This window comes from Aquarana catesbeiana, linkage group LG10, assembly GCF_042186555.1.
Source record: "Aquarana catesbeiana isolate 2022-GZ linkage group LG10, ASM4218655v1, whole genome shotgun sequence".
NCBI classification, from domain to species: domain Eukaryota; kingdom Metazoa; phylum Chordata; class Amphibia; order Anura; family Ranidae; genus Aquarana; species Aquarana catesbeiana.
Window position 1 is genome coordinate 5,385,312 of NC_133333.1, and position 25,324 is coordinate 5,410,635.

Genomic DNA, 25,324 nt, shown 5'->3' on the forward strand with positions numbered 1-25,324 from the left:
GGTTCTGATCTTATACAAACATTCTGATATAGACATTCCTGATGCTGAGCAGTATTGTGTCTGTAGCTGAAATTCTGACGTCTTTTCTTAGGAAAAAAAGTAGTTCACTCTTCCCTCTTTTTTTTCAGAGCTCAATAATTCAAAGATAAAAATGAAAAGCACATGTAAATGATTTGGAAAAGTGACTCCCCTCCTCCTTGCCTGCCTATTTAGATGGCTCCATAGCAAATGAGAGAGAGAGAGAGAGAGAGAGAGAGAGAGAGAGAGAGAGAGAGAGAGAGAGAGAGAGAGAGAGAGAGTCTGAAAGCAAACAGCCTCATGCTTTAGTTGCTGTGGAAAACCCATTTGTAAATCCTGTTTCATGGTCACGACAAGAAGCGATGGGAAATCTGCCCAGCTGGGAAATGGACAATAAAATTTGACACGAAACATCAACAATGAAAAAAAGGTTTTGACGAGAGTTGGCCTTTAGATGTTTATTTGGGAAAAAAAGATTTGATAAAAATATTAAAAACATATAAAACAGCTTAAAAACATGAATAAAAAAAAAAAAAGTAATGTAATTGGCCCCTTACCTTTTAAGAGAGAGAAAGAGTTTGAAAGCAAACAGCATCTGCTTTGCTTGCTGTAGAAAACCCATAGTGCTTTGTGAATCCTGTTTCATGGTCACGACAAGAAGCTATGGGAAATCTGCCCAGCTGGGAAATAGACAATATAATTTGCCATGAAACATCAACAATGAAAAAAAAGTTTTGTCTACAGTTGGCCTTTAGGATTTGAGGAAGATATTAAAAACAGCATAAAAACATGCAATGGAAAAAAAAAATTAAATGCAATTGGCACCAAACCAGATTAACATTTAGGATTTTGGCCTTTAGATACCTTCCATTCTACTCCAGACCCTTCAGTAGTTGGCATTGGAAGGAAACGGCATATAGTACCATAGATGACCCATCTAGTGTACCTTTTTGGTGTTTCCATTATAAAAAGCCAGGTGGAAGATGTTCTGCAACTTCCATTTTGATCCTCAATTGTGCTTTTGGTGGCAATATACACCAAAAAAAAATAAAGAGTTAAATAAAGTATCTCCCTCAGTTACGTTCCTGATCTCAGTGCTCATCTGAACATTTTGCACATATTGGAGAACCCCTAAAAAAAAAATTGTGGAATGTATTTTCGCCTTTTCTTTGCCAGATTACGCGTGGGAGGCTACAGCTGTTAAAGTAGGCCCCTGTTTCATGTAGATAGCTACAAATGTTCTAGTACAAAGTATTTCTGTTTTTATTTTGTCTGTGGTGTCTAAAAATATCAAAAACATTTGTTGAAGTTCCGTGTCATTGATCTCGCTCTTTCCAAAACAAGAGAGCGGCCGAACATCGATAGGAGACAAAACAGCCTCCATACTTCTTTCAGTGCCCAGTTTGGGTTTCACAGTACGTCCCCACAGCTTTTATTGTGACACCACAATATTTTATATAAAAAAAACCCCTAGATCTAGTTTTTTTGTTTCATTATTTTGGGATTAAGTAAGAAAGAGAAACAATTAAAGATGTGGGGCACCCTTCCAGTGATTTGTCACCATCTCTCAGCAGATGAAGTGATGTTCCATATTCGGTGCCATATAATAGTAGCCCTTGGATGCTCCTAGCAGGGATTATTAATATAATAATTGGGATTATTATGAAGTTGCCACCCCTCCTTTGTGGCTCTAACAGTCTACACTCTTCTGGGAAGGCTTTCAACAATATTTTGGAGAGTATGTAGGCATTTTCAGCCAGAAGAGCGTTTGTTAGGTCAGGTGTGTATGGATGAGGACAACTGGCTTCAAATTGGGGTTTCCATTCATCCCAAAGGTGTTCAGCAGCGTTGAGGTCAGGGCTCTGTGCAGGACATTATAGTTCCACCACCCATTACACCTATATGAGCTTATTGGACATCTATTCCAAAACCATGGCCATTATAGAGTTGCTACAAGCCCCCTAGGTCATTAATATGAAGTTTCCCCCATTATGACTTTCACATCCTCCATTATTCTGGAAAGGCTTTCCACAAGATTTTGGAGGGTGTCTGTGGGAATTTTCGCCCATTTGTAAGGTCAGGTACTAATGTTGGATGACAAGACCAGGCCTCACGTTGGGCACCAAAAAAATACTTCGCTCACAATCAGTTGATGTCAGGACTCTGTGCAAGCCACTCGAGTTCCTTCACACCAAACTGGTCACACAATGTCTTTATGGAGTTGCCCCCCTCTCCCCAAAGCCATTAACATGGAATTGCCCCCTATGTGACTATAACATCCTCCACTCTTCTGGGAAGACTTTCCACAGGATATTAAAGGGTGTCTGGGAATCTGTCCTATCTGTGAGGTCAGGTAATGATGTTGGGTGAGAAGACCTGGCTTACATGTTGGGCCTCACATTGGGTGCCAAAAAAAAACAGACTTGACGTGATCAGCATTCATTCCAATTCATCACAAAGAAGCTCAGTAGGGATGAGGTCAGGGCTCTGTGCATGCCACTCAAGTTCCTACACACACCAAACTGGTCAAACCATGTCTTTATGAAGCTGGCTTTTTGCACAATCATGCTGGAACTGAACAGGACATTTCCAAGACTGTTGCCATGAGTCTGGAAGTGCAGGGGAAGGCTAGAGCCCCTGGCATCCAAAAGAAAATCTTGAGGTCAGGTACTGATGTTGCATGAGGACATCTGGCTTCAAGTTGGGGGTTCCAATTAATCCCAAAGGTGTTCAGTAGGCTTGAGGTCAGGGCTCTGTACAGGACACTCGAGTTCCTCCACACCAAACTGGTCACACCATGTCTTTATGGAGCTGGCTTTGTACACAGGGGCACAGTCATGGTGGAACAGAAAAGGGTCCTCCCCAAAATTATCTCCCAAGGTTGAATGTGCACAATTGCCTACAGTGTCGTGCTGTAGCATTAACAGTACCGTTCGCTGCAGACACCTGAGCTGAGTCCTTTGGAGGAGAGTCTGCATACATTTTGTCCATATAATGTATACAGTTCCTTAATCTGAACTAGATGGACTTGTGTCTTTTATTTTAACCAGACTCACTATGTAACTGTTTATGCCACTGTCACGGTCAGGGTTCAGGCTTGGAGACCAGTAGCTATAGCAGGAAAGAGGCTCCCATTGACCAGCAGGACAGGTATACAGGCAGGTCACCCTGGCAGATGACGCTGGGCTCACCCGAGGGTGGGGTCTAAGCACTAACCGGTGTTCATCAGATCTCTTGATGGTGGAGATGGGTTTTGCTGCTTGTTAGTACCAGTTTGTGGTCCACAAGATTGCCCCACCAGGTGAGCAAGCCGGGGTCCAGTAACTGATATAACAGGTAGGGATCATGCAGAAGCGTAGTTGAGGAACAAACCAATGCCAGTAACAAGTGCTAGTGTAGATACAGATGGCAACAGGAACAACGAGAGCGAGATATTGGTTGGAGAGAGCACAATAATCTAGCAAACAGGAAGTGCAAAGGCACGGCTTAAATAGGAAGTGCATGGAAAAAGCAAAGGGTTTAAGAGACACAAGAGACAAGTCAATGTTGTCCAAGAAATCAGGTAGGGAGCTGTCCAGCATCTCAGGTGGCTTGGCAAGAAGAGACAGCACCAAAAACAAGTCGAGGTCGCAGGTTCAGATCCGGTCCCTGACAGTCACTTGGGGAAGGGCGTGAAAGCTAAGGAGTAATTTTGCAAATGAACGCAGGAAATTAAGTGACAACGTGAGAGGGCATTGGCCTTGGTGGCCAACTAAGATGTCCACCCCTGACGGTAGGTATATTGTTATGTTTCTCTGTTTTAATCCTCATTGAATATGTACCTGAAAGAAGCAAATTGTCTTTATTCCAGGAAAATCGGTAAGTTTTCAGGCTTTGGTTTTGTGACTTGTATAATTAGCGCAATAATGGATAGAGGAGAGGAAATTGAGGATTTTTTTTTTCATTAACACCCTGTAAAGGCGTTACTGAACATGCTGAAAAAATCCAAAACTGTGCCCTGCTCTATCCATTATGTTATAATTACTGGTGCATGCAAGGCAGACACGCAAGACTTTCAGATAAACAACTGGAGCGAAGAGCCGCAATAGTCTGCAGAGTAATTTGATGTCACAAAATTCCAAATTATTGCAGAAAATTTTAAGTCATTTGCAGAAAAAAAAATATATCATCTTATTGTGCTCCTATCCAGATCAATAAACTTTAATATTGGGGACTTCATTTAAATTAGGGCAGCACTATGTTTTTTTTTTTTTTTCCTTTTATTTAGGTTTTAAAAATCAAGCCTACTGCTGTTATTAAAGACAAAGCCCTTCCTCAGTCTAGTTTTATCCAAATGATATATCTCTCCTAAAAATATATACACTATATTGTCAAAAGTATTGGGACGCCTGCCTTTACGCACACATGAACTTTAATGACATCCCAGTCTTAGTCCGGAGGGTTCAATATTGAGTTGGCTCCGCCCTTTGCAGCTATAACAGCTTCAACTCTTCTGGGAAGGCCGTCCACAAGGTTTAGGAGGGTGTCTATGGGAATGTTTGACCATTCTTCCAGAAGAGCATTTGTGAGGTCAGGCACTGATGTTGGACGAGAAGGCCTGGCTCGCAGTCTCCACTCTAATTCACCCCAAAGGTGTTCTATTGGGTTGAGGTCAGGACTCAAGTTCCAGTCAAGTTCCTCCATCCCAAACTCGCTCCTCCATGTCTTTATGGACCTTGCTTTGTGCACTGGTGCGCAGTCATGTTGGAACAGGAAGGGGCCGTCCCCAAACTGTTCCCACAAAGTTGGGAGCATGAAATTGTCCTGGCTCACAGTCTCCGCTCTGATTCATCCCAAAAGGTGGTCTATTGGGTTGAGGTCAGGACAGTCAAGTTCCTCCACCCCAAACTCACTCATCCATGTCTTTATGGATCTTGCTTTGTGCTCTGGTCCAAATCATTTGGTGGAGGGGGGATTATGGTGTGGGGTTGTTTTTCAGAGGTTGGGCTTGGCCTCTTAGTTCCAGTGAAGGGAACTCTTAAGGCGTCGGCATACCAAGACATTTTGGACAATTTCATGGTCCCAACTTTGTGGGAACAGTTTGGGGATGGCCCCTTCCTGTTCCAACATGACTGCACACCAGTGCACAAAGCAAGGTCCATAAAGACATGGAGGAGCGAGTTTGGGATGGAGGAACTTGACTGGAACTTGAGTCCTGACCTCAACCCAATAGAACACCTTTGGGATGAATTAGAGCGGAGACTGCGAGCCAGGCCTTCTCATCCAACATCAGTGCCTGACCTCACAAATGCTCTTCTGGAAGAATGGTCAAACATTCCCATAGACACCCTCCTAAACCTTGTGGACGGCCTTCCCAGAAGAGGTGAAGCTGTTATAGATGCAAAGGGCGGAGCTAACTTAATATTGAACCCTACAGACTAAGACGCCATTAAAGTTCATGTGCGTGTAAAGTCAGGAGTCCCAATACTTTTGGTAATATCGTGTATTTCCAGTTTTTAGTCAAATAGACTTCCTCTGTAGAACACTCAAGGATCCTTTCCACTGCTTCCTTCTCTGAGTTCCTCTATGTAGTTCAGTCTCCGCCCACTCATAGAAAACCACAGAGCAGAGGCCGTGGACGGAAAAGAATCCCCCGAATTCTGCTGGCAGCCGTGTTTCACGCAGCTGTATTCTCTCAACCGTGAGAAATTTTTAATCACACTCTATTTAAGAAATGTCCCCCCCCCGACGTGATGAACATTTGGGTAGAAATTTATTGAGGGTGGGTTTTGCCTTTAAAATTTGAATACAAGTTTGTGCACCGGCAATATTTGGTTGTATGAGGAAAGTTCACCAGTAATTATAAAAGGTGGTAATGGTCCTCCATCTTTTTCTTATCTCCCCTCCCATCCATCTATTTTTCTTGGATCCCATCAGTCCTCTTTGTCCGTCAGTCCGTTTGTCAGCACCACAAAGATTAGGGGCGCCGGCGCCCGGCGTCCGTCTCTGCTTCAGCAAAGCTGCCTGTCATTCTGCCATGATGGGGAGTGCCCACTGACCCCCGAGGCTGTAAAACCATCCAACACGGGAAGCCCCTCCACCCAGCATGAGACCTCCCTCTCTCTGAAATCCTCTTCCGACAGCCAGCCGTTCAGCAGCCCGGGCGATCTGGGTGAGACTCTCTCTTCAGGTCCATGTGCATCTGTCTGTGTGTGGGAGATGTGCCAGGGAGGATTGGCCCATTTCCGTATTGCTAAATTCTGCACGCGGGTACTGCAAAATGCCGAAATCCTTATTGCTGTGAAAAAAAAAACTGTTCAAATTATTCATTAAAATTGTGCAATTTTCATATTTATTGGAATTTATCATTCTGTCCATATCTCTAGTACCTCCAGATATCATTCTGTTTACAGAAGTATCTGTCTTATCTAAACAATCGTTTGTCTTGGAATTTGATACGTAAAACTTTTTTCAATAAAAATTATTGGAAAAGAAAATTGTGCAATTTCTACTGAGAAAATTGCATTCGCTTGCAAAATTTTGCAAGCATTTTTTTTAAACAACGCTCAGCAAAAATTTGGATTTTTTTTTTTTTTTGAAACAGCAAATATTTTGAAAATCAAAATTAAACATTTTGTGGGTTCATTTTGCAGTTCTTGTGGCAAAGTAAAGCAAGTTGTTTAAAAAAAAAATGTGTGTGGTTTTTTATTGTTTTTTTTTTTTAACAGAAAAAAATGTTTTTCAAATATTAAGTTAACTTTCTCCAAAAAATTGCAGTTGTCAAAAACTTCATATAAAACAAAATGTTTGCAATTCTCCCACCTGCATAGAAGTGTTATGATCAGGACTTTTTTTTTTTTTCTCAGAGAATAGGTGCAGGTACTTCCCCCTTCCGACTCATCCCTTGTCTCCGCCTCCTACCCACCCCCGAGCACCGTCCCTTGGTTCCACCCACCCCCCGAGCACCGTCCCTTAGTTCCACCCCCTGCCCACCTCCCACCCACTCCCCGAGCACTGTGCCTTGGTTCCACCCCCTACCCACCTCCCACCCACCCCCCCAATCACCTCCCACCCACCCCCGAGCACCGTCCCTTGGTTCCACCCACCTCCGAGCACCATCCCTTAGCTACCCCCATACCCACCCCATGAGCACCGTCCCTTGCTTCCACCCCCCCACCCCCCGAGCACCGTCCCTTGGTTCCACCCCCCTACCCACCTCTCACCCACCCACAGAGCACCGTCCCTTGGTTCCACCCCCTAACCCACCTCCCACCCACCCCTGAGCACCGTCCCTTGGTTCCACCCACCTCCGAGCACCATCCCTTAGCTACCCCCATACCCACCCGCGAGCACCGTCCCTTGCTTCCACCCCCCCTACCCACCACCCACCCCCGAGCACCGTCCCTTGGTTCCACCCCCCCTATCCACCTCCCACCCACCCCACGAGCACTGTCCCTTGCTTCCACCCCCCCACCCCCGAGCACTGTGCCTTGGTTCCACCCCCCCTACCCACCTCCCACCCACCCCACGAGCACTGTCCCTTGCTTCCACCCCCCTACCCACCTCCCACCCCCGAGCACCGTCCCTTGGTTCCACCCCCTACCCACCTCCTACCCACCCCCAGAGCACCGTCCCTTGGTTCCACCCCCACTACCCACCTCCCACCCCCGAGCACCGTCCCTTGGTTCCACCCCCCTACCCACCTCCTACCCACCCCCAGAGCACCGTCCCTTGGTTCCACCCCCAACCCACCTCCCACCCACCCCTGAGCACGTCCCTTGGTTCCACCCCCCTACCCACCTCCCACCCACCCCCTGAGCACCGACCCTTGGTTCCTCCCCCCTACCCTCCTCCCACCCACTCACGATCACCATCCCTTGGTTCCTCCCCCCTACCCACCTCCACCCCACCCCCTGAGCACCGTCCTTTGGTTCCTCCCTCCTACCCACCTCCCACCCACCCCCTGAGCACCGTCCCTTGGTTCCTCCCCCCTACCCAAGTCTCACACCCACCCCCTGAGCACTCTCTCTTGGTTCCCCCCCTACCCTCCTCCCACCCACCCCAGAGCACCGTCCCTTGGTTCCTCCCCCCCTACCCTCCTCCGACCCACCCCCGAGCACCGTCCCTTGGTTCCTCCCCCCCTACCCTCCTCCCACCCACCCCCGAGCACTGTCCCTTGGTTCCATCCACCTCCCAGTACTGCCCCTTTTAGAGAGGTGCTGAGTAACCTGAATAGAATTTGTTAATGTAAAAAAAAAAAAAAAGCAGTAAAATAGATCCCCAGCAACCAGCATCAATAGACCCTCTTGCAGCCAGCAACAATAGATCTCCCCCAAGCAACAATAGACCCTCCAGCAACCAGCATCAATAGACTCTCCAGCAGCAAGCAACAATAGGTCCCCCTAAGCAACAATAGACCCCCCAGCAACCAGCAATAATAGACTGCCCAGCAACCAGCATCAATAGACCCTTCAGCAGCCAGCTACAATAGATCCCCATGAGCAACAATAGACCCTCCAGAAACCATCAACAATAGACCCTCCTACAGCCAGCAACAATAGATCCCCCCGAGCAACAATAGACTCTCCAGCAACCACCATCAATAGACCCTTCAGCAGCCAGCTACAATAGATCCCCCTGAGCAACAATAGACCCCCCAGCAATCAGCATCAATAGACCCTCCAGCAGCCAGCAACAATAGATCCCCACGAACAACAATAGACCCCCCCAGCAACCAGCACCAATAGACCCTCCAGCAGCCAGCATCAATAGACCCTCCAGCAGCCAGCATCAATAGACCCTCCAGCAGCCAGCAACATTAGATACCCTCGAGCAACAATAGACCCTCCAGCAGCCAGCAACAATAGATCCCCCCGAGCAACAATAGACCCTCCAGCAGCCAGCAACAATAGATCCCTCGCTTAACAGTAGGTTCCTCCCACCAGCAACCATAGGTCCCCCAACTGTAACAATATACCTCCCCAGCAACAGAAAAGCCCACCCAAAACAGTAGCTCCTTTCCAGCAATAATAGACCCCACCAGCAACAATAGACCCTCCACAACAATAGACCCCCCCTCCCCAGTGACAATAGATCCCCCAGCAGCCAGCAATAACAGACCCTTCAGCATACCTCTGCCATTACACACATTCAGTGCTGGAGGTGCCAGGACTGCATTTTCTCCAAGTTCCTGTTGAAAAAAGCCCCTCCAACAAACTACCGTACTAGTAACAATAGATCCACCCCAGCAATAATAGATCTCCCAGTAACCAGCATCAATAGACCCTCCAGCAATCAGCGACAATAGATCCCTCCCATAAAACAAATATTACCTTAAATTCAGCTGAACTATAAAAACAGGCATTTATTTGCATTTTTTTTTTTTTACCACTTCCAAAATTAGCGTTTTTTCCCCGATTGGCGGGTGCTCTAGGAACGTAACCTTTGTGAATTTCGGGGGCGTCGACTGTACTGAATATTTGTTTTTTGTTGGCTCTTGGCTCCCTCCAATCTGCGCCTAGACACAAACCTTTTAATCTTTAAATTCTGAATGAGACACAAATTGCACTCTTGAGACCAATCGGCAATCTACAATTCCTTTTTTTTTTTTCCACGCATCTCTTTGGCACGGCGGCGCCTCACATGATGGTGACTTTCCAAAGTCACGGCCGCCCTTTGACAGTGTAATTGAAGCCGCGTCTGTATTTCCTATCGGTGAAGCCAACCGCAGAGCACAAAGAATTCCCATCGAGGCGGCGCCGTGAATTATTTAGCGGACATTATTATGAATGAGGCGCTCGGTCGCAAGGGGAAAGCCGCCCCGGACGCATCTTGTGAAACAAGCCCGGCGCTCTCCGACAGCAAAAGGCTGTTAATTAATCAAATAGGGACACAGGAGATGGTGGGGCCTGTCTGTAAACCATCCAGCGTGAGATACCGGCCGGATGTAGACCTTCCTATCATTTTGACAGTGGTAAGAAGGTGGTGAGGTCCTCCTTGTGCTCCCCCTTCAGTTAACTCACCCCTTGGCCCCCCCCCAGTGCTTGAAACATGTTAGACTTATGCCCCGTACACACGATCGGACTTTCCGCCAACAAAACCGTGGATTTTTGTTTTTCGAAGGTCGTTGGCTCAAACTTGTCTTGCATACACACGGTCACACAAATGTTGGCCAACAATTACGAACGTGGGAACGCGGTGACATACAAGACGTACGACGAGCCGAGAAAAGGGAGGTTCAATAGCCAGTGCGTCTCCTTCCGCTTGATTCTGAGCATGCGTGAACTTTTGCGCGACGGACGATCGGAAATTCCGACAACAAAGTTTTGTTGGTGGAAAATTTGAGAACCTGCTAGCCAACATCTGTTGGTGGAAAGTCTGACAAGAAATGTTCGATGGTGGGACTTTCCACCAACAAACTCACATCCAACATTTGTTGTCGGAAAATCCGATCGTGCGTACGGGGCATAAGAACGCTGTGCAATGCAAAAAAAAATAATTTTAGATTTGCCAAGACTCAAACTAAGGCATGGCTCGTCCCCTCTCGATGTGTTTCTTCCACAGATTGCCACCACCCGTGCTTCACCTTCGAGACGGAAATGGTCTCCGAGCCCTTCAGCCAAGACCCGGTGCCCGGGAACCGCAGCCCGGCCCCCCACCCCCCGTCCGCCTGCAAAGCTGTGGTCAGGGGCCTAAAGGGCAACCAGCCGGTCCAGTGGGAGATCGCCTTCGACATCCAAGAGCTCTTCAGGGAGCGCGAAAACCGAGACGACGACGAGAGCGACCTGTGGAACGAGACCTTCCACCACTTGGCCGCCAAATCCATCATCCGAGACTTCGAGCAGCTGGCGGAAAGGGAGAGCGAGATCGAGCATGGTAATGAGGCGGTCAGGTTCTGTCCAAGCTGTCCAGGTCTCTCTAAACCCAAATTGGCGCTCCGGTCAGAGCAGAGACCATACAACTGCTGTGGGGCCCCGTGTCTGGTCACTCATTTATACAGGCGGTAGTAGCTTTTGGGTAAAATGATCGGACATATGTTTTGGGAACTTCTATATGATTGGAATGAAAGCATTTGATATTTAATAACACTTGAGGAACTGCCTCTCGGATGAGGATTAGAGAAACTGGGGGCCCCTTAATTTTGTGTTTGTGTGGTCCCTTCCCATGGAGATTCATCCCGTCTCAACCCATTGTAACACTTCAGTTACCCGCATGTCCACTTGCAGTTGTGCAACAGCAGGATGGACTGAGCTGCGTATTAATTGGCCAGCATGGTACAAACCGCTTATTGAGTAGGTCATTTGTATCGGTTCCGTATCTACCATCAGCTGGATCAGGGGTCTCCAAAATTGGCAGTGAAAAAGGTCCAGATGTCAGCGGGAAAATGAATGCCCCATCATTGGTATCAGTGGGAAGAATAGTGTCCCATCATTGGAGACAGTGGGGGGAATAGTGCCCCATCATTGGTGTCAGTGGGAGAAATAGTGCTCCATCATTGGTGTCAGTGGGAGAAATAGTGCCCCGTCATTGGGAGAAATAGTGCCCCATCATTGGTGTCAGTGGGGGGAATAGTGCCTCATCATTGGTGTCAGTGGGGGGAATAGTGCCCCATCATTGGTGTCAGTGGGAGGAATAGTGCTCCATCATGGGTGTCAGTGGGGGGAATAGTGCCCCATCATTGGTGTCAGTGGGGGGAATAGTTCCCCATCATTGGTGTCAGTGGGAAGAATAATGCCCCATCATTGGTGTTAGTGGGAAGAATAGTGCCCCATCATTGGTGTCAGTGGGAGGAATAGTGCTCCATCATGGGTGTCAGTGGGGGGAATAGTGCCCCATCATTGGTGTCAGTGGGGGGAATAGTTCCCCATCATTGGTGTCAGTGGGAAGAATAATGCCCCATCATTGGTGTTAGTGGGAAGAATAGTGCCCCATCATTGGTGTCAGTGGGATGAATAGTGCTCCATCATTGGTGTCAGTGGGAGAAATAGTGCCCGTCTCATTAGTGTCATTGGAAGAAATAGTGCCCCATCATTGGTAACAGTGGGAGGAATAGTGCGCCATCACTGGTGTCAGCGGGAGGAATAGTGCCTTATCATTGGTGTCAGTGGGGGGAATTGTGCCCCATCATTGGTGTCAGTGGGAGGAATAGTGCCCCATCATTGGTGTCAGTGGGAGGAATAGTGCCCCATCATTGGTGTCAGTGGGAGGAATAGTGCCCCATCATTGGTGTCATTGGGAGGAATAGTGCCCCATCATTGGTGTCAGTGGGAGGAATAGTGCCCCATCATTGGTGTCAGTAGGAGGAATAGTGCCCCATCATTGGTGTCAGTAGGAGGAATAGTGCCTCATCATTGGTATCAGTGGGAGGAATAATGCCCCATCATTGGTTTCATTGGGAGGAATTGTGCCCCACCATTGGGCTAATTTTTGGTGTCATTGGGAGGAATTGTGCCCCTTCGCTTGGTATTAGTGGATGAAATAGTGATACAAGGAAACAAAGGGCCACATCTGGCTCCTGGGCGGAGAGAGAATACAGAATTAGGTTTGGAGACCGCTGAGCTGGATAGTAGTTTAAATTCTCTCTTATATTATATTTTACTTATATTTTAGGTCTCTTGTGTCTTCCTGAATTCTGTATTATCAAGCTGCTGCTGCTGGACAGAGAGATGATCACAGACATGAGATGGAAGGCGCCTAGGTGGTGATTTCTGGCCAGTGGCTCCCTGTGGGCGTGTGCAAACACAGCTGGCCCGTGATCTCTAGTGTGTCATCCAATCAGCTGCCACTGGCAGCAATCAGCTCCTCCTCTCCAATCTCTCTCCTCCCCAGCAGAGCTTATGGAGCTTCCCAGCCTGTGAACAGTCAGGTGGTGATTATTGCCACCTTCTGTGGCTTTTGGGAGAAGGTCCCATGTACCATCCCAGCAGCAGGCCTTGCCTCCATACATCTTCCAGCTGACGCAGATTGGCAGTGGATGGGGGAGAATTCCACAGGACTGCATTTTAATTGTCAGTAAAACTTTGCTCCTTCACTCATCTCGCCTCGGACTGGACACATCCCCACTGATATTCATGCATGAAAAATTCATAGAAGACGTGAGAACAGACAGGAGCTGACAGGTGAACACGATCGGCCCGCCGCCGTACAGCAGATAATTGGCTGAGGAGAGATTGTTCTGAAATCCTCAATAACAGTAAAAGGACATTTCATACGGGAGGTTGGAGAGGAAAGCCGGGCGCTCCTGGGAAATATCTGACAGATACTTTATATTTCCCCTTCTTCTTCCATTGAGAATATTTTTTCTCCTCTGTGGTCTGCTGAAAGGGCTAAAAAAAATTACAGAATGACATCATTTTCAGTCCCAAGTATGTCATCATTCGATAACATGACATCACCATACAGTCTGAAGTATGACATCATCCTTGAGGGGGGCTGGACTGTGACCATTGGGAGTAGAAATTGTCTTGGAGACAGTGGGAGTAAACAGTGCATCTTTGCCAATCGTTGGTGTCAGTGGGAGAATAGTGTCCCATCATTGCTGTCAGTGGGGGGAATAGTGCCCCATCATTGGTGTCAGTGGGGGGAATAGTGCCCCATCATTAGTGTCAGTGGGAGGAATAGTGTCCCCTCATTGGTGGCAGTGGGAGGAATAGTGTCCCATCATTGGTGTCATTGGGAGGAATAGTGCCCCATCATTGGCGGCAGTGGGAGGAATAGTGCCCCATCATTGGTGTCAGTGGGAGGAATAGTGCCCCATCATTGGTGTCAGTGGGGGGAATAGTGCCCCATCATTGGTGTCAGTGGGAGGAATAGTGTCCCATCTTTGGTGTCAGTTGGGGGAATAGTGCCTCATTGTTGGTTTTAGTGGGGGGAATAGTGCCCCATCATTGGTATTAGTGGGAGGAATAGTGCCCTATCATTGGTGTCAGTGGGGGGAATAGTGCCCCATCATTGGTGTCAGTGGGGGGGGAATAGTGCCCCATCATTGATGTCAGTGGGGGGAATAGTGCCTCATCATTGGTGTCAGTGGGGGAGATCAGTGCCCCATCATTGGTGTCAGTGGGGGAGAATAGTGCCCCATCGTTGGTGTCAGTGGGGGAGAATAGTGCCCCATCCTTGGTGCCAGTGGAGGGAATAGTGCCCCCTCATTGGTTTCAGTGGTGGGGGGGAATAGTGCCCCATCATTGGTGTCAGTGGGAGGAATAGTGCCCCATCGTTGGTGTTACTGGGGGGAATAGTGCCCCATCGTTGGTGTCGGGGGGGAATAGTGCCCCATCGTTGGTGTCGGTGGGGGGGAATAGTGCCCCATCATTGGTGTCAGTGGAGGGGAATAGTGCCCCATCATTGGTGTCGGTGGGGGAATTGAGCCCCATCGTTGGTGTCAATGGGAAGAATAGTGCCCTGTTGTCGATGTCAGGAACAAGAATTATACCCCATTGTTAGTGTCAGTGGGAGGAAAAGTGTCCCAAGGGCCCGATAAAGGCATGTCTGGCCCCCCGGATCACAGTTTGGAGACCACCGCCATAGAGTGACATGACCATACAGTTTAAAGTATGACATCATCCAATCAAGTGACATGATAGTACAGAATAAAGTATGACATCATCCTATAGCCTGGAATAACTATGCAGTTCAAAAGTGTGACATCAATCAAGTGACATCACCATAAAGTATATCATCCTATCACATGGCACTACCATAAAGTCTACAGCTTGATGTCATCCTATTGAGTGAGATCACACCGCAGTCTGACATCAGTATGACATCATTGTATAACACGTTACCATGATCAGTACCCACAGAAATATTATATTGTCTGGATTTCCTTCATCTCGCACTAAAATACATTTTCAAAAATCAACTGCTGGGGTACCAGAGGAATGACATTAATGAACACTGCTACAATGTGACATCACACTACAGTTTGGGTGATGTCATCAGAACACAGATTATCATTTCATTACACAATAGAATGATGTCATAATACCATGTATGGAACTACAGTCCAATGATGCGACATTACAAAGCCACATATGTGATTACATCATAATGTAGCGTGACATCATACTACCAATGATCTTCAAGCATTTACGATGACATCATGCTACCAAATGACTTAAACCCCCCCCCAGCCCCCACCCATGATTATCCTAATTATTTCCTATGTGTGTTTTCACAGGAATTGGGCGAAGGTTCCAGCTGAACGCCATCAATGCCAGCAAAGCCTGCAATGTCATCAGCAAGTACACGGCCTTCGTCCCCGTCGACCTGAGCAGCAACTCGTACCTGCCCAGCGTTGTGGAGTACGCCAACACAGGTAAGCGGCGCAGTACTTAGAAATCGCGTGTCGCTGTGCTCTGCCAGCCTCGGTAGTCGCCAGCACTGTTGGCCTTTATCTGAGTTTTATGTTTGCTTTCCTCCTGTGTCTTTAGTTCTTGACCCCCCCACCCCCCCCCACCGTGTCCTGCAGCCCGTCCTTCTGTCGTGTTAACTGTGCGTCTCTCGTCTGGTCCTCTCTCTCTCTCTCTCTGTCCTTGTCTGGAGGCCCCTCCCCCCTGACTGAAGAGGATGCGCTCATTCCCTGCTAGGTGCCGCACTTAAGCAGGGTTCCCAGAGGAGCCTGAGCTCCGGAAGTCGCCGCCTACGAGGATTCTCCATCGGCCTCGGGCGCTCCCAGTCCACGTGCGTGTCGGAACCGTCAGAAGACCGATTTTTCAGTAAGCTACTGTTGCAGCCTAAAAAGGAAAAGTCTACTTGTAGAGAGAGAACTCAACATGCCTATTTGTACATAACCCTCCTCCTCCCGTAGCATCAGAAATTCCAGTTCTTTTCACAAATGCATCCAAGCTGCCCCACCGGCCTGCCACTGGATGAGCGGGTCACGTATGACATCACATGACGCTACGATCCACCATCTTTCAGTGACTGTTATAGAAAAGTCAAAGTGGATTATGGACCATCAGTGGTCCACCAGTGGTCCATCGGTGGTCCATCGGTGGTTTCTAATGCGTAGCCCAAAAATAATTTTTTCTTGGATTGAGTGACCCCCCATTGGAGGAGATTTTCACTCACTTCCTGTCCCTATGACACCAAGACAAAAATGGTGGGACTGGTTGTCACCAGGAAGAGAAAGCAGATATAGAAAAAAATATTGTCTAACCCTTCCCCCAGTCTACTCGGGGGTGGTGTTGTCATTGTCCCAGTCCTTCCTAGTGGGGGGGGTGGAATCTTCCCAATGGGACATTGATGACAGTAAAAACCTGATTTAGACTAATCCTCCCACACTAAATAATCCAATAACATTGATAACACACCTGATTGAGCAATCTTACTGGATACAGTGTAGCGAAACAGTACTAACGGAGTAACATTATTAATATTATACAGGATTTATATACCGCCAACAGTTTACGCAGCGCTTTATAATATAAAAGGGAGGCAATACAATAAAATGTAAGAGGGTTAAGAGGGCCCTGCTCAGAAGAGCTTACAATCTAATAGGGTGGGGCAAGTGGTACAAAAAGGTTGTAACTGCGGGTGATGAGCTGATGGAAGTGGTAGGAGATTGGTCGGAGTCGTGATAGACTTCCCTGAAGAGATGAGATTTCAGGGATCACCTCAAGGCAGCCAGAGTAGGAGACAGCCTGGCAGATTGAGGTAGAGAGTTCCAGAGGATGGGAGAGGCTCTGGAGAAGTCCTGAGCCAAGACAACCATGGGAGGAGGAGAGAAGGGAGCTAGAGAACAGGAGGTCTTGAGAGGAGCGGAGAGGATGGTTTGGGTGATATTTGGAGACAAGATTGATGATGTAGCTCAGGGCGGAGTTGTGAATGGCTTTGTATGTTGTGGTTAGTATTTTGAATGTAATTCGCTGGGCAATCGGAAGCCAGTGTATGGATTGGTGGAGGGGGGTGGCAGACATTCAGCAGAGGCCAGTGTAGGGATTGGTGGAGAGGGGTGGCAGACACTGAGCAGAGGCCAGTGTAGGGATTGGTGGAGAGGGGGGGCAGACACTGAGCAGAGGCCAGTATAGGGATTGGTGGAAAGGGGTGGCAGACACTGAGCAGAGGCCAGTGTAGGGATTGGTGGAGAGGGGTGGCAGACACTGCACAGAGGCCAGCGTAGGGATTGGTGGAGGGGGGTGGCAGACACTGCACAGAGGCCAGTGTAGGGATTGGTGGAGAGGGCTGGCAGACACTGCGCAGAGGTCGGTGTAGGGATTGACGGAGAGGGGTGGCAGACACTGAGCAGAGGTCAGTGTAGGGATTGGTGGAGAGGGGTGGCAGACAACAAGCAGAGGCCAGTGTAGGGATTGGTGGAGAGGGGTGGCAGACACTGAGCAGAGGCCAGTGTAGGGATTGGTGGAGGGGGGTGGCAGACACTGAGCAGAGGCCAGTGTAGGGATTGGCGGAGTGAGGTGGCAGACACTGAGCGGTTGGTAAGGTGGATGAGTCTGGCAGCAGCATTCATGATAGACTGAAGAGGGGAGGAGCCTATGGAGAGGTAGACCTTTGGGGAGAGAGTTGCAATAGTCAAGGTGAGAGATAACAAGGGAGTGAATGAGGAGCTTGGTGGTTTCATTTGTTAAAAAGGGGCGAATTTTAGAGAAGTTACGGAGGTGAAGTCTATGAGCTTTTGGATTTGGGGCTGAAGGGATAGGTCAGAGTCTAGGATTACACCTAGTACCCTGGAATGACGAGAGGGATTGATGGTTGCATTATAGATTTTTATGGGAAAGTCATGGAGGGGGGGCACGGGCGGGGTGAATATTATCAGCTCGGTTTTGGAGAGATTTCGTTTAAGGAAGTGGTGCGACATCCATGCTGATACATCAGTTAGTAAGTTAGTAATGCGAGAGGAGACTGAAGACGTGAGGAGTAGACAGATAGATTTGGGTGTCATCAGCTTAGAGATGGTATTGGAAGCCGTGGAAAGTTATCAAGTGACCAAGGGAGGAGGTGTAGATGAAGAGAAGGGGTCCAAGAACAGAGCCTTGGGGGACCCCTACAGAAAGAGGAAGTGGAGAGGAGGAGACAGAGTTGTGGGTAACACTGAAGGAGCGCTGTGAAAGGTAGGAGGAGAACCAGGATAGAGCAGAATCTTGGAGGCCAAGGGAACGGAGTTCATTGAGAATGAGCGGGTGGTCAACAGTATCAAAGGCCGCAGAGAGGTCAAGTAGGAGGAGTATGGAGTAGTGACCGTTGGTTTTCAGCAGTTAGTAAATCATTACTGGGTTTTAGTGAGGCAGTGACATGAAAGCATACCAAAGTTTATTATTGTATCTCACCATGAATGAAGTGATAGACTTTGTTATACTTTTTTTTTGCTACTCCATTAGTATCTTTTCTCTTTCTTTGGTTTATTGGTCGATTACTGTATCCAAAGGGTTATTAAAAAGCCAGCTTAGTTTGTTTGTCTTCCACCGTAGATGTGGATGAGACAGCGACCTCACCCTGCACAACCCCCGTTTCCTCTGGATGGGAGCGATGCAGCTTTCCACAAGGTATGTCCTACAAATGGGAAGACATGGACTGTGCCAGGTGACCTTCTCTAACTTCCTTCTTATCTTAGACAAGGTGGGGGGAGAGGTGCTGAATATGAATCCTTCACCAGTAAAAGTGAGGTCCTTGGTGGATCCAGATATCTTGGGATTCTGTGACCCTACACGGAGTGGAGAGCCCCTCGAAAAATAGGGGTCACCTAAATTGAGTAGTCTATATACAGTTGCACCAGAAAAAGAGGCAAACAATCCAATAGTCCAAAAAGGATTTATTAGTGCAACAAGTGACCAGAAAAAGGAAAAACCAACAGCCAACGCATTTCAAGGGCCCAAAGATCTCCCCCTTCCTCAGGGCTGCAAGACTGACATAAAAACACCTTAAATCTCAGAATAATTAAATTGGTGCTTAGGCACATTAACTAAATTAAAAATCTAAAGGGAAAGTTTAGGCTGTATCAAACATAAAAAGTTCACAAAACGTTCCTTTGAGTTGTTTTCTTGGTCTCTTTTTCTGGTGCAACCAATCATTTTTCTTATCCTGGCGTTCAATTTTTGCCGCAACTGTTTTCCAAGTCCCTAAAGCCGCAGGAATATATATATTTTTTTTTTTTTGAAGGACCCTAATGTGAGATTGTGAAATAGCATCTTAGTGTTCCCAGGTTCTATACTACCCTCTAGGGCACTCAGAGAAAGGCTGCTCAGAGTCATGTGACAAGAAGTTGCAGGTCTTTCAGAAGTGCTGTAAAAAGCTTACAGGTAAAAAAAAAAAAAAAGTTGTTTCATGTGTCCTTTATGTTGGGTCACCCCCATTTGGCTGTTTCAGGGGTTAGGCTCGGAGACCAGTATCTATAGCAGTAGAGAGGCTCCCACCGGCCAGCAGGATAGGCATACAAGCAGGTCACCCTGGCGGGTGATGTAGGCTCATCGAAGGTGCGGGGTCTAAGCACTAACTGGTATTCACCAGGGCTACTGATGGTGGGGATGAGTTTTGCTTCATGTTGGTACCAGGTCGCGGTCCTCAGGATTGCCCCACCAGGAGGTGATTAAGCCAGGGTCCAGTAGCAGATATACCAGGTAGGGATCAAGCAGAAACGTAGTCAGTAAACAAGCCAAAGGTCGGTAATAAGTGGTTGCAGATTGGGATCAAGCAGAAGCGTAGTCGAGGAACCAGCCAAAGGTTGGTAACGAGTGGTAGCGAAGATACGGGTGGCAGCAGGAGCGAGACATTGGCTGGAGGGAGCACAATAATCTGGCAAACAGGAAGTACAATGGCATGGCTTAAAAAGGAAGTTTATGGGAGAGTTCAAGAGAAAAAGTTCAAGGTTCAAGAGAAACAAGACACCAGGCAAGGTTGGCTAAGGAATCAGTCAGGGTGCTGCCCAGCATCTCAGGTGGCTCAGCAAGAGGAGATACCGCCAGACACAGCAGAGGTTGCAGGTTCAGACCTGGCCCCTGACAGGCTGACTGGGTGCTGGGGGCCAAGTTGGGGCTCATCTTCACCTCAAACTAACAGTAAATTAGAAAAAAAAGAAGCTGGTGGCACACCTTAAAATACAAGTTTTATTGTTCTGTACCAGTTAAAGAAAGCCTCATATGGGGCCGCCTTTACCGATACATCAAATTAAAGCCCGGTTTTTGGTGAAACGCGTTGGAGGAAATGGTCCCAGCTTCGTTTTGAATTACACGATGTGCCACCAGCATCTTTATTTGGATACACAGTGAAAAGCTTGCTGAATACATTTTTTCCATTGTCGGAGAACTGAGTGTTCTTCATTCTTCGTTCCTGTAGGTGCCCAACGCAGTCCTTCCGTCTCTTCCTCCCATTCTCAGAGGTCCATAGAAAGTCTCTTTGCTGCCAGGTAAGACGGTTCAGCGGTGTAAAGTGACAGCCCCCCCCCCAAGCAAATCCCTCATCTCCTCTGTCTTTACAGGCTGTCTCTGAACAAGACCCGGCTCCTGACCCGCGCAGCGAAGGGATTTATGATTAAATCTCCAGGGAAAGGCAGCGAGGAGAGCGAGAGCGAGAAGAACATTGATTATTTACCTCTGGTAAGGTGAACAGTCAGGTTGTACCAATGTAAAACTGTCAGCTGGCTTACAGTTTATTACTTCATAATGGCCAACGTAGGGCTGGGCGCTCATCGGGGCCGATCTGGAGCACAGGCAAGGGAGGCGTTTATCTCGGGTGCTGCTGTTTTACCTGTATAAAAGGTACATATGTTATACCAACCCTCAGGACCAGTTTCTTTGGAAGGCTTTGAGAAGCTCTTTAATCTGTAGCATGGTATAGATTAGACGTCTCCAAACTTTCTTAACAAAGTGCCAGATTACTGTCCATCATTGGTATCAGTGGGAGGAATAGTGACCCATCATTGGTGTCAGTAGGAGGACTCGTGACCCGTCATTGGTGTCAGTGATAGGAATAGTGACCCCTCATTGGTGTCAGTGGGAGGTATAGTGCCCCATCATTGGTGTCAGTGGGAGGAATAGTGACCCGGTCATTGGTGTAAGTGGGAGGAATAGTGACCCCTCAGTGGTGTCAGTGGGAGGAATAGTGACCCCTCATTGGTGTCAGTAGGAGGACTCGTGACCCGTCATTGGTGTCAGTGGAAGGAATAGTGACGCGTCATTGGTGTCAGTGGGAGGAATAGTGACCCCTCATTGGTGTCAGTGGGAGGAATAGTGACCCCTCATTGGTGTCAGTGGGAGGTATAGTGCCCCATCATTGGTGTCAGTGGGAGGAATAGTGACCCGGTCATTGGTGTAAGTGGGAGGAATAGTGACCCCTCATTGGTGTCAGTGGGAGGAATAGTGTCTCGCCATTTGGTATTAGTGAAAGGAATAGTGTCCCATCATTGGTTTCAGTGGGAGAAATAGTGACCCGTCATTGCTGTCAGTGGAAGGAATAGTGCCCCATCATTGGTATCAGTGGGAGGAATAGTGCCCCATCATTGGTATCAGTGGTAGGAATAGTGACCCGTCATTGATATTAGTTGGAGGAACAGCGCTCCATCATTGGTGTCAGTAGAAGGAAAGGTGACCCAGCATTGGTGCCAATAGAAGGAATGGTGCCTCGTATCAGTAGAAGAACCAGTGCTCCGAGGACCTGATAAAGGAAAGCAAAGGCCACATCTGGCCCACTGGTCGCAGTTTGGAGACCACTGGTATAGATAATGATTCCCTCCTTCCATTCTTCTGTCCCATCCCTTTTATTTACTACGATAGCCTAAGACCATCTATGGTTTGTCTTTATTTTTTCTTGGCACCTATGATATCTACTGGTTAAACTAATAATGTCATTTCCTTCTTAGGTCTCTCTGCAGCTGGCTTGTGGAGGCTTCCTGCTCAACCAGACCTTTGCTGATGCTACAAATATCCCAATGGACAAACTCAAGTGGACCTCCCCTTTCAGCAGTCACCGTGCTGCTCTCAGTCCAATGTCTCACAGTTCTCCATCCCGAAAGGACACCAGCCTTCCTGTGGGCACATGCCAGTTGTTGGCACCGGCAGATGACTTCCATGCCACAGTGAATGGGTTCGGAGAGGATGTGAGCCAACAAACCCGAACGCGGCATTTATCAAGCAGTGGCCTGGAGAGTCCTTCTCGCTCTTCAAAGATGGACAATGAACTGTCCCTCCCGGTCCTCCCTATCCGTCGGTTCTCCTCTCCTGATAGTGTACAGGACACCTCCTCCATCCACACCGATAGCGGTTTGGGGTCGGAGTCTGATGGCACCGAGGTGCAGTCGTGGATGGAGAGCATAGAGGAGCAACGCAAGTCTCATCCAGAAAGCATGATCTGGGCTACCGCCGTGGCCCTGGCCTGGATGGAGAATAACTCCGCAGCTTATTTCACAGAGTGGGAGCTTCTAGCCGCCAAAGCTGATAGGTGGTTGTGTAAGCAGCGGATCCCAGAGGGACGCACCCTGGCCACGGTCAAGTCCGCGGCTCAGCAGCTCTTCGTTTTGCTCCGGCACTGGGACGAGAACCTACAGTTCAATGTCCTGTGCTACAATCCCAGCAGTATGTAGCAGAAGCAGTGAAAGATGTGGTGCAAAAACATTGTGTGTTGTGGTATGGCTGTTCCGTGAAGACGTTTATCTGTTCTCTCAGTGTTGGTTGGTCTGAAGTGACGTCTTTGCATGTTGGCGCTGAATGTATTGTCCGGCCAGCAGGGGGAGCAGTTAGGGAGGGCTGCCTTTCTAGGGCCTGGTTTCTGCACCCCAATGAAGTACCAAGATGGCCAGTGGGCGGCAGGATCAAAGGTGGGGAAAACTGTGGTCAAAGCGGGACTTATGAAAGGGTCATCAAAGTTATACATCAAAGGATTTCCTCCTCAGATGCTTCAGATTTCTTTTCTATTCCCAACTGCAGTATAGGCCAATAAAAATGAGCACCCAGTAAAGAGTCACAAATGGAATTGACAGATTAGCCCTTGAAAATGTAAAACCCGGGTACATTCATTCTTTTGAACCTAGGATGGCATGAATGAAAAAAAGACTAATGTTGGTGTAGACCAGGGGTCTCCAAACTTTCTGGACAAAGGGCCAGTTTACTGTCCTTGAGGCTTTAGAGGGGCAGATTGTGGCTAGTGGGATTAGAAAACGCCAAAGTGTCAGAGACAGCGGACAGTGCCCCATCATTGGTTTCATTGGAAGGAATAGTGCCCCATCATTGGTTTCAGTGGAGGGAATAGTGCCCCATCATTGGTTTCAGTGGAAGGCACAGTGCCCCATCCTTGGTTTTGGTGGAAGAAAAAGTGCACTATTGTTGATATCAGTAGAAGGTATGGTGCCTTATTATAGATATTCAAGGTAGGATTGGTGCCCCATTATTGATGTCTATGGGAGGAATGGTGCCACCTCTATTGGTGTCAGTGGGAGGAATGGTGTCCCATCTTTTAGTATCTGTGGGAGGAAAGGTGCCCCATCATTGGTGTCTATGGGAGGAAAAGTACCCCATCATTAGTATCTGTGGGAGGAATGGTACCCCATAATTGGTGTCTGTTGAAAGAAAGGTGCCCCATCATTGGTGTCTGTGGGAGGAATGGTACCCCATCATTGGTATTTGTGGAAGGAATGGTACCCCATTATTGGTATCTGTGGGAGGTATGGTACCCCATCATTGGTATCTGTGAGAGAAATGGTGACCCATCATTGGTGTCTGTGGGAGGAATGGTGCCCCATCATTGGTGTCAGTGGATAGCATGGGGCCCCCAAGGGCCAGATAAAGGCAAGCAAGGGGCCACATCCAGCTTGCGAACCACAGTTTGGAGACCACGGTCAGGATGGTGCTGTCACCACTCAGGGGGACTGCTAGGGTCCTTAGATAAGGCATTCTTGGATGTCATGGTTGACTAATCCAACGAGAAGGGCAAATGTGCCTGTCAAATGAGAACATTAGTGTTTCCGCAAGAGGCCCACCAACATGGGCCTAGATGGTTTTGAGTAGAAAGGATCAGATAACTCATCAAGTACACAGGTAGGATGGCAAGCAATTGATATAGATCTCATAGGGTAAGGTTTTCCAAACGATCTGGAGCAGATTTGTGAGACCACAGACTGGCCTGTTGGATGAACAAAGTTGTGCTTTTAAAGAGAGATACAAGTTGGGTCTTTCATGGCCAGCTTGTCAAGACAGTGGGCAAAGGTGTCAGATGTGTTTTACAGACAATGAAGTCAAGATTTCATGGAGTGTAGGGTGGGCAAAGCTATACATTTCACGGAAGGAAACAGGGTTAGGGCATCTTTGAGGACAAAGTTGTCACAAAACAGCCAGAATGGCAGAAAGGTGGGTAGAAGGCCACGCGAAGGGGGACTGCATGCTCTACGGGTGGGTAGGGAAGGATTGCCAGATTATCAGTGTAAAGCATAGTGGGAAAAGATTGTTTTCCTGGTACAGTCTGGCCTCGTGATGGAACAGACCAGGCTTAAATGTCAACATTCTGAACAAGGTATTCTAGACTTTCTAGACTGTGCTCTTGATGAGGAGGCCAGGCAGTGATCGCTGAGTAGACATATTTCTCTTTGCTAGTCTTCTATATTTCAACATCTCAGCAGTCTGCTGGCACGTGCTCTTCGCATGGTTCTCCGCCCCGTTGTGCTCATGGTGGTCCGTTCTGCCGTCTCTAGTGACGTAGCATCATCTACGTGTGTATATATGGTGGTCTTCCAGCCTCGTGGGTGTGCGTGTGTGTGCTGACGTGTGGGTCTTGCGCATCTCCTTCATATTAATGGAAGGGTGGTGGTCAGTCTGCGTGGGGTGGAGAGGGGCTGGCTGTGCCCCAGTCATGCCCAGCTCTGCCCGTCTTCTCTGTGAGAATGTAACCAGCCACGTGGTAGCAGTACGTGGTGTGTGGTCTATTTTGTGCTGTATTGGGGGATTTGGGTTGGGAAATCACTTGCAGGAATGTGGGAACTGGTCTATGCATGGGGGTTCTGGGCTCTTGTGTTTGAGATTCTATTATTAAATATAATTTTCTGGCCTTTGTCTGATTATTTTCCATGTCTTTGGTTTCGGTAAGATTTTCTTCCCTTCTCTCTCTGTGGACTCTCAATAGCCTGGCAATGTTTCTAGAAGAACTTGAGGCATAGAATCCATTAGACCTCTGAAGGTATGCTGTGGTATCTGGCACCATTCTGTCAGTAGCGGATCCTTTGAGTCCTGTAATTTGTGAGTTGGGGCCTCCATGGATTAGGCTTACCATACTGCATCCTTGTGCCATCTCTTCCCCAGGTAAACATACGCCTCCCCAACCCCCATCAATGAGCCTTCCCTCCCCCACCTCCATCAATGAGCCTTCCCTCCCCACCCTGATCAATGAGCCTTCC

At 48.1% G+C, this 25,324-nt stretch overlaps 1 protein-coding gene across 1 annotated transcript in view; it reads left to right on the forward strand.

Moving 5' to 3' along the window:
• VWA5B1 (von Willebrand factor A domain containing 5B1) overlaps positions 1-24,276 on the forward strand; it is a gene marked incomplete in the record, with an annotated part of 122,495 nt that extends 98,219 nt beyond the window's left edge. Inside the window, 8 exon segments of the mRNA XM_073601540.1 lie at positions 5,935-6,169; positions 10,561-10,872; positions 15,176-15,313; positions 15,585-15,713; positions 18,423-18,497; positions 20,284-20,353; positions 20,426-20,543; positions 21,806-24,276. Of these exon segments, the coding sequence (XP_073457641.1) occupies positions 5,935-6,169; positions 10,561-10,872; positions 15,176-15,313; positions 15,585-15,713; positions 18,423-18,497; positions 20,284-20,353; positions 20,426-20,543; positions 21,806-22,525 (1,797 nt within the window).
• Between the last annotated feature and the right edge of the window lie 1,048 nt (positions 24,277-25,324).